Source organism: Bison bison, unplaced genomic scaffold (genome assembly GCF_000754665.1).
Source record: "Bison bison bison isolate TAMUID 2011002044 unplaced genomic scaffold, Bison_UMD1.0 scf7180017864212, whole genome shotgun sequence".
Lineage (NCBI taxonomy): Eukaryota > Metazoa > Chordata > Mammalia > Artiodactyla > Bovidae > Bison > Bison bison.
The window spans coordinates 2,073,490-2,085,376 of NW_011494784.1; the positions used below are offsets into that span (position 1 = coordinate 2,073,490).

General features: G+C 38.4%; 1 protein-coding gene across 3 annotated transcripts in view; it reads right to left on the reverse strand.

Moving 5' to 3' along the window:
- TRPM6 (transient receptor potential cation channel, subfamily M, member 6) overlaps window positions 1–11,887 on the reverse strand; it is a 166,364-nt gene that overhangs the window by 18,090 nt on the left and 136,387 nt on the right. For all 3 annotated transcript variants that reach the window (XM_010844892.1, XM_010844889.1, XM_010844891.1), the window contains exons 28-34: window positions 11,087–11,207; window positions 8,890–8,981; window positions 7,246–7,304; window positions 5,687–5,712; window positions 4,134–4,184; window positions 2,605–2,670; window positions 239–525 (exon numbers count right to left, since the gene is read on the reverse strand). In XM_010844892.1, the coding sequence (XP_010843194.1) occupies window positions 239–525; window positions 2,605–2,670; window positions 4,134–4,184; window positions 5,687–5,712; window positions 7,246–7,304; window positions 8,890–8,981; window positions 11,087–11,207 (702 nt within the window). The remainder of the gene's footprint in view (window positions 1–238; window positions 526–2,604; window positions 2,671–4,133; window positions 4,185–5,686; window positions 5,713–7,245; window positions 7,305–8,889; window positions 8,982–11,086; window positions 11,208–11,887) is intronic.

Genomic DNA, 11,887 nt, shown 5'->3' on the forward strand with positions numbered 1-11,887 from the left:
TAAAATACCACCACCTCCAAATATTGGAGTGGGTAGCTTTTTCCCTTCTCCAGAGGATATTCCCAACTCAGGAATCGAACCAGGGTTTTCTGCATTGCAGGCAGATTCTTTACCAACTGAGCTATCAGGGAAGCCCCAATTTCAAGATCTCTTGGGTTGAAGTAATGGCCTTCAACCAGGACAGAGCCAGATTCCCTTTCTTCGACCTGTCCATCTGGGCTCTGGGTCTCTGACTCACCCTAAGGCAAAGATGAAGCACAGTACTCTCCTGGAAGATTTCGTGCCATGTCTGCACAACCTCAGGAAGAAAGGACTTCACAATGAAAACCTGCCCTGGCTTGAGGATGTCATCCTCAGACCAGGTGCTAATGACTCTCATGGCTTTGCGAAGGCCACCATCCATCTCCTCTTGGGACAACACCTGGATCATAGCAGATCTCCCCCGCTGGGACCAAGAAGACATGCTTTTATCCAGATTCAAGGGAGAACTCTCCTCCAGCCTGTAGACTGTTACTTCTTCTCCTGCTGCAAAGAGAAATGCAGGGGAGGGGTTCAATGAGACTCATGTCTATGACATGAACGGCCTCCTAAATATCAACTCAGAAGAATCGATTCAGTTTCCCAAAGGATCGGAGGGTAATGGGAATTGCATCTGTTCAGGGTCAGGTACAGACATCTGGCTGTGTCAGAGTCCAGTAAAGAGGGAGAGGAAAAATGAACCAGGTGTTAGGTGTCACATAAGAATTAAGTTGTTCTTATTATAGATTATAGCTAGATGAAAATAAAATCAGAGTATCAAGGCTATGCTTCTTTTGTTAAAGACAGTACTCTTAAAGAGACAGTTCAAACCCCGTGTTTATTATCATCCCCCTTAGGAGTTGTTTTAGACTGTTTTTTTTTTTTTTTTTTCCTAACTGTCCCTTCCCTGACATTTTAATACCAAGGATATACTGTATATCTGTTTATAAACTCTGAGTGTGTGTGTATCTGTGCTTTACACACGAAAATAAAAAGATGTTTTTGCTCCCTTGGGGGTGATATTACCCCACTGAGATGGGTTAAAGTTAGAAGCAAAGTCATACCCCAGAACCTTTCCCTCCTTTCTTTGTGCCTTTGGACAAGTTATGTAAAGCCTCACTTTGCTCATCAGTAAAATGGAAGTGTTATTAAAAGAGTCACTTCATTAGGTGGTTATAAAGATTAAATACACGGCTAAAGTGAAGCAGACTCGCAGTTACAAACCCAATCCCACTTTAAAGATTTTATACCCACGTGTTCTCTAACTGCTCTGCAGCTTCCAATTTTAGGCTGTTGAACAGGGAGCCATTCTTATGGGGCCTAGACTCCACCTAATATAGCGTGCAACGCTTCCTGACAGAGGTAACATACTACAGAAAACGTCTGTCTGGCCTGTGTTCTCCTTACACCTCAGTTTCAAATGGCTTTTATTATAAAACACTGTACTGGCTTTTCTTATGAAATATTGTATAAAACACTTTACAAAGAAAAGAATCTATTCGCTCACTCTTGCATTTAATTGCTTACCAAAGAACATGTCTAGGTAATGCTTAGTAACATGCTTTTGAATATTTATTCTTGGTGCCCAGATAAATGGCACTAGAGATCTCTTTAGAGTTCTAAATACCTAGAGGATTTAGAACAAAGCTAGTGAGTTATACAACCAGTTGTGGAGACAAGTGGAAGGAGAAATCATCAACAATCAGAAGCCACCTGATCTGTCCTTATGTGAAGGATGCGAGAAAATCAAGATCAAGGACAGTGCAGGGACCCTTGTTATGTTGTCAAGTGGCAGGACAGAGAAATGCCAGTAGCCATGGCTAACATGGCACCCCACTCCAGTACTCCTGCCTGGAAAATCCCATGGACGGAGGAGCCTGGTGGGCTGCAGTCCATGGGGTCCGTAAGAGTCGGACACGACTGAGCGACTTCACTTTCACTTTTCACTTTCATGCATTGGAGAAGGAAATGGCAACCCACTCCAGTGTTCTTGCCTGGAGAACCCCAGAGACAGGTGGGCTGCCGTCTCTGGGGTCGCACAGAGTCGGACACGACTGAAATGACTTAGCAGCAGCAGCAGCACGGCTACCATAAGTTTGTTTTTCTCTACTACTCCAGCCTTTAAAAATCACGTTTGTTCTCTGAGCTAAGAACAATTAGTTTACATGAAACAAAACAAACAAATTAAAAGCAATATACCAAGCATTTCTCTTTAGATGTCTGTTAGCTTCTTCTGTATTGACATTGAATGCTTTCTCCTCTGTTTATTACGAATGACTGGTTGGTTCTTTTCTATTCTACTTTTTCCAGCCTTAAATCAGTGAATGCCCGGTGCAACAGTATTGCTTTTTCCCCCAACTGCTGCTCATTATAGTCCTGTCCCCATAGTATATTAGGTTTTGAGCCTAGATACCAGCCAGGCAGTTAATAAGAGTTTCCATTTTAGGAAATTAATATTGCTAAACTGCAACCATGGGTAAAAGAATATCTTCAACTAAAATTATGCAAAATGCTTTCTCCTATGATTCACTCAGATGTTCTGCCTTTGCCCTGGCACAACCTCAAGAAGGTAGAAACGGCACTCACCAAACAGTTGGATTGGTGTAAACGGTATGGTCTGAGAAAGCCTCATTAAATTGTTCCTTTCAATGGCTGCAAACAAAAGCAGATTTACTATTTTAAGTACGCATCAGTAGACTGAATTTATAGAAAGACTTCCCACATCAATATACTCATATAATGCTACAATATTTTATTTTGAAGACCCTTTAGTTGTTCCTTTATCAAAAACAGTATCTATAATACAGTATTTAAAATAAACTATGCCTTAAACAGGAAGGATATCCCAGTTTTAGTAACAGATTATATAAGATTATCTAGTAAATCCTGAGCTAGGGTTGTCACCTACACCCTCCTGAATAGCAAATACCACACTAATCCATACATATGTGGAACTTGCTTTTAAAGAGCATTTTAATCTGTGGTCTTCATTCTCTGGTTTTTCTTTTCCAGATCAAACTAGTGCACAGTGGGCTGTGGGGACATCTACTGTTGATTTTTCAGAGTTCATTTTCTTTTCCCGGAGAGAGCTGAAGACTAATTTTAATTAGAAGCAAGTGATCTGAATTTTCCTGTTAAGAGTTGTATCCTAACAGATCAGAATCAATGTCAGTTACAGTGTTCCTCACCAGAGACTTTCTTCAGCTGACAGCTGGAGTCAAAATAACAGATTACTGCTGAGCTGAAACACCCAGTTATGAGAGCCTGGAATGTGGAGTCTGAAATCCACTGAAACACTATTCACTACAGAGTAAAATTCAGGATAAGGTAGCCTATTGCCGAACCCTGAACCCATGACCTTGATATAATAATAATGGTAATTATCACACCAATACACTTGTACTCTTGTACTCAGCTTTAAGAGTGTATAAAAAGTTCACTCATGTAGTATCTAATCCAATGCTGAAAGCAATGATACCCAAAAGACCACCCAATGGCATGAGTCCAGTTGGTTGTTACATTACTTTGCATTTCAAAGGGTTTCCTTTATTCTCAACTAGCCCTTTGGCAGATTGCTCCTCAGGAAGGGCAACTACAATTATTCCCACTTTGAAAGAAAGACTACTGAATCACTGTGAAACGATGTTGCTTAAGAGAGTCAAGACCCTTGACGTCTTGTTTAATAACATCCCTTAAGGTGTCTTTGTTGAACACCCCCTGTGGGGCTGACATTCATTCAGTGGTTCTGTTCACTGAGGGCCCAGTAAGGGTACAAAACCCTGCCTTAGAGAACCAGCCCCAGGCCTGTCCCCTCTCCAGCCCAAAACACAAAGATCTCTGGTTTTGACCTTGTAAGGAATTTTCAGATCTCAAGGTCATCTTTCCCTTTTACAATTTGGAACTTACCAATACAAACATTTTTTTTTTTAAATTCAAAATTTCTTAAATCCTAACAACTTGCTTTCCCAATAAACCTGAATATGTTCTCATCAGAGTAAACAACTTTTCAAGTTGGAGCCATATCAACACCACAAATTCATTAATGCTTTTGTTTCCAAATACAGTCTCACACACATCTAGTTCCATTGATACATCCATGTGTACATGCATCCTACCTGAATAATGATGGTGAGGCTCTTGAGGGCTTTTTAAGGAGTCTGAGATTTCTGAAATTACAGAGAAGATTGACATTTTAATTACTTGGCTGGAGATAAATACATACTTATGAATATATTGCCTTCAAAGTTATTATTGAACAGGTTAATCAGAACGGCTTCTCGGTTTTTGAAAAAGATTGTCTAATATCCTTTAACCACATTATCGTGCATGGTATCCTGACAGCTTCCAATCATCAATGCAATATCTCCAAATATATTTATATAGGGAATTGAAGAAAGACAGGTAATATTAGCCTCAAAGATGTATTTCCTCTGAACCAATTACACCTCTGGGTTGCAGAAGGCACGCAGCTGCCCATCACATTTCACGACATCCCAGAAGCACAATTCTCTGAGCTCCCTGCCAAGATGCAGTGCCCACATAAAGATGTTATTAATATCAAGTTATTAGCAGACTACTTCACTGACTTAAGAATGACAACAAAATGATGAAAACATATTAAGAGGTATATATCAGAAACAAAGGAGGTGGAAGGGAAGGTGACAGCAAGGGATTTGTGTGGTTACAGAAGGACTGCATGTTGGGAATACTTCTTGCGAGTTCAACTGGTTCTCTTCTATCTGCTCATGTCTTAAATTACAAGGCTCAAGAGAAATCCTTTCCAACAGTTTTGCCATTTCATAAAGTCAGAATTAAAGTGGAGAACTTTGGTCTCATGGTGGTAACGGCTTTATACTTTGTAGAATAAGCAGCGTAATGAGCCCAATTTCACAGATGTCTCTGGCTTTTTGCTGCTGCATAAGCAAAGGAGCAAAACTCCCTCCCTTTGGGGGTGCTGGGTAAAAGGTTAAGATCATCAGAAAAGACTGTTCCTTTCTGGAATAACACTGTTTCAGTTAATTTGGAGGTAAGGAACGGGAGTGGCAGTCTGAAAGCCAGGTAAAATCAAGAAAAGGATTATTTTTTTCTTTTGTACACGACAAATTTTTTGAGCTGATGAGAAGGAATCAACTGCAAAGGATGTACTGAAAATACAAGAAATTGAGATGGAGCAAGACCACAGAAGAGGAAGGTTTCTGATCTGTTCAAGGGGTCAAGAAGACAAAAAGGGGTAAATCTGAAAGTGGCTATAGAGAGTGGTTTCGGTGAGGGAGGTGTCTCACCAAAGCAGGCTTGGTCCTACTTAGCCACTTGGGGCACAGAGTCCCACTGAAGCCACAAAAGAAAGATCTACATACAATCTCATGAGTTCTTACTGGGCAATGTGTTAAAACATCACAGTAGGAGTTGTCAAGCAGTCTAAATGAGCTGAGTGAGTATACTCTTACTCACTGGAAAATCATGGTTGAAAATTGGTTACTCTGAAAAATTTTAAACCAGATATCAGTCCTGATTTATCTGGGGAAAGACATTCAAAAACTTTCTCCTTTTCTACTGCATTTGCTACTCTGTATAGTAGACAAAACCACAAACAGGATTTCAAGAACTAAAAATCTCAGCAGGAGTGTAAACCTCACCAATAATAATATGAAAAAATATAAAAACTTACTGTTAACTCCATTTGAACTTCTCAACCTGTTTGAAAAATTAAAGTTGTTTAGATAATGCTTAAATTTTTCAATGATCAAAGATAGAAAAAGTGCACGAAACACTAAATAATACAGAGTCTATAAGCATATATGTATACACATGTGTATATACTACTTTAAAGGAAGAGTATCAGTTACATCTGACCCCTACTTTTAGAGAAACAGTTTACAGCCCTACAATTATTTTCATAGAAAAACGAGCACCAGATATGCACGTAAGTCATTTACTGTGTATGCCCTAAGCTAACTGAAAAGCAGTTGTTGGTTTTTGTTTTTAATTAGCTGTGTGATCACACAACATATATAAGATTTAACTGTATTTGTATTCTTCTTGATCAATTAAACTAAAGGGTTCCTGAACTGTGCAAAGTAGATGCCTACAAATGAGTCTATGAATGTCTCTGGACAAGCCTACAAATCAGTTTCATTAGCCCACGTGATCCCTAAATGTTCAAGGCTGAAATTAGCTCTCTTTAAATGGTTACGTGCCCTGCTCAAGTGCACAAGTGGCCATGGGCAAGTCAAAATAAGTGCATTCAAAGAATATCTCCAGAACGTAAGGTCCTTGGGGAAGAAAGTACAATTACAATTATTGTTTAATTTCATGCTGCAATAACCCACCACTCTGCATGAGCACAAACTACTGAACCTTTGGGAGAAGAAAGACATGTGCACATTAATTCTAGAGGCAGGCTTGCACAGAGAGACCTTGATGGGAGCTTCAGAGAAAAGGCCATCTCAAACACAGCTGACTGCCAACTGACCATCATATTCCACCTGCCTGACATCAATGGCCCCTTTGTAGAGTACAGATGCTTTTGAATTCTGCTCCTTTAGCTGTAAGAATAGTCAATTTGATGATGTAACTGGAAAGGTCCATAAAACCTACAAACAAAATAGAATAATCTGCCTGGTTGGTGTTCAAATATTCTCCGAGTAATAAAAATCCAGGAGTCTCAAGTCTACAAAAATGTGAGTTCTCTATCTGCTCTCTCTAGCCCTGTCCTCCTGTCTCACACCTTCTCAAATTGTTACTGTTTTGATGAACACTTAGGACGTTAAGGAGAAACCAGAAAGATCCATCTTAGAAACTAAACAGAAACATTTGGGGAAAAAAATACTAAGGGAAAGAACTATCTAGTCTTCACTCTAAGTCTTTTTTTCAGTCAAGACAGACTTATACTTAATTTTTAATGCAAATTTCACATCAGAAAAGATATGATACTTATTATTTCATGTGTGCTTTTTTGACACTAAAAAAGACAAAATGGTTAATTTGATGCAATAGCACATGTTTCATTATATTCTTAAAAGGCACTAAGGTGAGATCTTGTTGCCAAAAACAGGAAAGCTAGGAGAATAAATAATCGTCATTCTTTCTAACAAAAGAAAAATATTGTTGTTGGACATACTTCTCTTTTTTCTCCTTTTCTGACCCAATTAAACCTTGGTTCCCAGTCCAGTTAAAAAAAGAACAGAAGCCAAAGATGCTTAAAGACAGACATTCAGAAATACTCACTGAGACTTCCTATTGACTGTGGTGCTCCTGGAATCCCACAAAGAGCTTTTGCTAAGATCCTGAGGAAAAGCGAAAGATCATTACATGCTCACCTAACTTTCTCCCACCTCAAGCTTCCAACAACACATTTGCAAAACACACTCCTTGGAGGATATGGTTGTTTTTTTTTCCCTTCCTCTAGCTCAATATTTCTTTTATTAAGTATCAAAACTCAAGCTGGAAAGATGAATAATGTTAGCACAATATATGAGTAATTCAATGCGGTGACCAGCTTTAACAGAAAGAATTTTATGGGAACATCAAAGAGAAACTGTAATATATAACGGTTTTTACAAAATTGAGAGTGAACATATAACATCTGTTAAGGATGTGAAAGAAGGCATGAAGTCAAAGTTGACAGGAAACATTGATCATTACACTGTTATACCCAATCACCAGATCATTATTTCAGTTAATTATTATTCAGAATGTTACCTTTGAGATATCTCATTCTATTTCTCTTTAGATTCAAATTATTTCTTAAAATCCAGTATACTCCCAGCACTGTGTGCGTGCATACTCAGCTGCTCAGTCATGTCAGACTCTTTACCACCCCATGGACTGGAGCCCGCCAGGTTCCTCTGTCCATGGAATTCTCCAGTCAAGAATACTGGAATGGGTAGTCATTCCCTTCTCCTGGGAATCTTCCCAGCCTAGGAATCGAACCCTGCGTTGCAGGTGGATTCTTTACCTTCTGAACCACCTGGGGAGCCACTCCAAGCATTATTACAGGCATTTTCACTACTGTTATTTTTGTTATCTACTATTAAACTGGTAAGGATGGCATTAACCCCATTTTAGAGATGAAGCTAATGAAGCTCATAAGGTTAATTGATATGTATAACTTTGAAACCTAGGAAGTGGAAGAGCCAGGATTTGACAGGGCAGACAGGTTCCCTGACTACCTTCAAGTAGTATTCTGTTTCACACATTACCTTCCTATAAGAACATCTGAGGTTGTAGTATATGTCCACATAGGTGATTTGTATACACTTTCCAAGGTCACAGAGGTAATATTCAAACAAAGATCAAAATTATATTGGGTGGGGGGCATTAGGTGGTGGCTAGTCTAATTAGACCATGCGTCCCCCATGGTGGGTGGCAATAAAACAAGCACATATTTGCAGACAGAAAGAAAAACAGACTGAAAAATCAGTATTGAAGAAACACTAAAGGTCCTTTACTCTGAAATGTCCAATCCCCTCCAACACATCTACAAAGAAGTTGGCTTGGCCTGTTTAACTAACCACACTGAGTGAGACATTAACTACTGTGAGATAAACCATTCCATCCCCAGAAAGCTGCAAAAGGTAAAAATTCCTTCTCAAATCAGGCTGAAACCTGTCTCCCAGTAGTTTGTATATGTTGTTTTTTAGCTCTACCTCTGAAAAGTATATTAGAGGTATTTTTCTTCCATGTGGCAACTTTTATATATTTGAAAACAGTGTCAAAAATTCCTAAACTTTTTCTCATTTATGCTAAAATGCTCAGGATAGGTTATTGGATGGATAAATAGCAAAAAAAAGAGAACAACAAAGAAATAATAAAGTGGGAGGAGAGGGGGTGAAAACTGAGCTTTTAAAATTTCAAATAAAATGCTTTCACCTCTTGAGACTGCCTTCCATAATCACTGACTTGTACAGGATGTCGTTCAGCTCCTTTAGTTTTCATTTTCTGATATATGTAAGATTCTAGACCTTGTTAAAAGGAAGGAAAAAATTAGAGAACACATGAAAATGTGTTATATGCGAATCACAGTTACAAATAAAAGATCTCAACACTGCATTTATCTAAATTGGAATATACTTTTCTTTTCTCTGTTAAGCAAATTTTACCAAGATTCTTTTGTCTTTTTTACTCAAGCGGTTGAAAGCTATTTACCCCATTTCTATTCTTCCATAGTTACCCTTATGTTTACAATTAATACTTCTCTATCAAAGAATTATCCATACCCTATCTTCCTATAAAATACCTTTAGTAATTTTCACTTTCCCCTGAACCTTGTCATCCATGCTTTATTCAAAATACATGAAATTTGAGATCCAAATTGTTAGTAATTCTTCCTTAATAGCATTACTGTAGGCTATTTAAAAAAGAAGACAAAATCAAACTGAGACAAAAGAAAGAAAAGAATGCCAGCAAATAGTTTTAATTTTTAGCCTTTTCTTTAAAAAACTTAACAAGGATCAATATTGTTAATATTTTTTATACCTGGTATTTACAGAGTCACTGGCATATAGTAGGTAATCAATAATAGTTTAATAAATATTTGGTTGGATAAATTCTGAGAAAAATACTTATTAAAAGTCCCTGGCTAAAAGTAGTTGTTATTTTTTCCTACTATTTGGTGCTGGAAAAAAGTATACAGGAAATGCAAAAAAAGCTACTGAAAAAAATCACAAAATTGTATATATGATACTTCTCATAACATAATAAAATTATGATAAATATGATCTCAATGAGAGTACAGTACTATAATTAAAATAAAATACCTCTATGAAAATCTAAAACTATGCTTTTCCTTTCATAATTAATTTCCTCAAAACTTTACCTTTTGTGTTTAGAAGGAGCTACCTGACAGGGCACCCTCAAAAATGTTTTTTAATTCTTTTTCAATTCTTAACTCAGACAAGTTTTTAAAAAAACAAAGTTCTCAACCCAGAATGTGGATCAAGACACTAGGCCTCCTGAAGTCTTCAGATTAGCCAAACACCTGGAATTAGCCTAATTCTCTAGGTCTTCTCTTTCTTCCTGATCATCACATTTAAATGAGATTCTTTGCCAGAACCCTCCTGCCACTCCCATCTTTCTCAGTTTGAATTTTTTTGAAATAAGAGAAGATGGTCAAAATGTACAAACTCCAGCTATAAGATAAATAAATACCTGGGGAGGTAATATACAGCATGGTGGTTATAGTTTAACAATACTATATAGTGGCTAAGATAATAGATCTTAAAAGTTCTCATCACAAGAAAAAATAATTGTTAACTATAGGTGGTGATGGACATTAACTTACTGTGCTACTAATTTTGCAACACAGACATACATCAAATCATTATGTTGTATATCTAAAACTAATACATGTACCTTAAATTTAGTACTTCAAATAATTTTAAATATTTATGACTTGCTAACCACATAGTCCGTTCTGTTTAAAAATTAGTAAGGGTCTCTTAGTATCAAATGGAAGAGGTTCAATGTTCAGTTCATTGCTACCTATTCTCTTCCTAATATGTCCTCAACGCATCTGTCCAGGCTTATTTCACAGTCTACGCTTAGCTCACAGTCTTCATTCCTAGCTCACTCATCTGTATTCTATCCTCTACAAACATCATTACTATTAAGTTTAAGGGAATCTTGCTGATGGAATAAACACTATATGGGAGCAGTTGTAAATGACCAACTACAACTCAATCCGCTGAGTTCTGTGTAAGGGCCCATATCAACGTCGCCTGAACTTTAAAGATTAATTTATAACATTAGACAACTCACCCCATAAGTCAGACTAAATGAATACTCCTTGATGCAGATTCAACAGCTCTGAATAGGAGACTATCTACATTTTAATTAATTTTAATTTTTCTTTTCTGAATTCTGACAATTATCCTATTAAACAAATGCAAATTGAATCTCTTTCATAAAAACTAAAAGCAGAAAAGAGCTATTTATCTAAGAAAGTGTGGCCCCTTCTCATTCTCTCACCTCCACTTAAGAACAGCAGGTACCCCCAACTGGTCTAAAGACCATACCCTGAGGAAATTACCAGGGTTTGGGTAACTCAAGAATGCAGACTGTTACATACTTATCTGATTAAATTTGGACACTGGAATCCAGTTCTTGCTGCCCTTGTGTGCTTCTGAGATCTTTTCTCCAGGCTCTGGGTTCAACTGGTCACTTTGAGAGCAGGTGTTGACTGTTATGACCTAGAAAGAAAGACATTCGTTGGAACAGAGTGACGTTAATCTGAATAGATTCCAAATCACAGTTATCACTGACATGAGTTTGAGCAAACTCTGGGAGATGGTGAAGGACAGTGAAGTCTGGTGTGCTGTCCATCCTAAAGTCCATCCCAGTCCATCCTAAAGGAACTCAGTCCTGGGTGTTCATTGGAAGGACTGACGTTGAAGCTGAAACTCCAATACTTTGGCCACCTGATGTGAAGAGCTGACTCACTGGAAAAGACGATGTTGGGAAAGATTGAGGGCAGGAGGAAAAGGGGATGACAGAGGATGAGATGGTTGGATGGCATCATCAACTCGATGGACATGGGTTTGGGTGAACTCCGGGAATTGGTGATGGACAGGGAGGCCTGGCGTGCTGCGGTTCATGGGGTCGCAAAGAGTCAGACACAACTGAGAGACTGAACTGAGAACTGAGTGAAGTCTGGTGTGCTGCAGTCCATGGAGTTGCAAAGAGTTGGATACAACTGAGCAACAGAACAACAACTGCATGTTGAAGAACTGCTGCTGCTACTGCTAAGTCACTTCAGTCGTGTCCGACTCTGTGTGACCCCATAGACGGCAGCCCACCAGGCTCCCCCGTCCCTGGGATTCTCCAGGCAAGAACACTGGAGTGGCTTGCCATTTCCTTCTCCAATGCATGA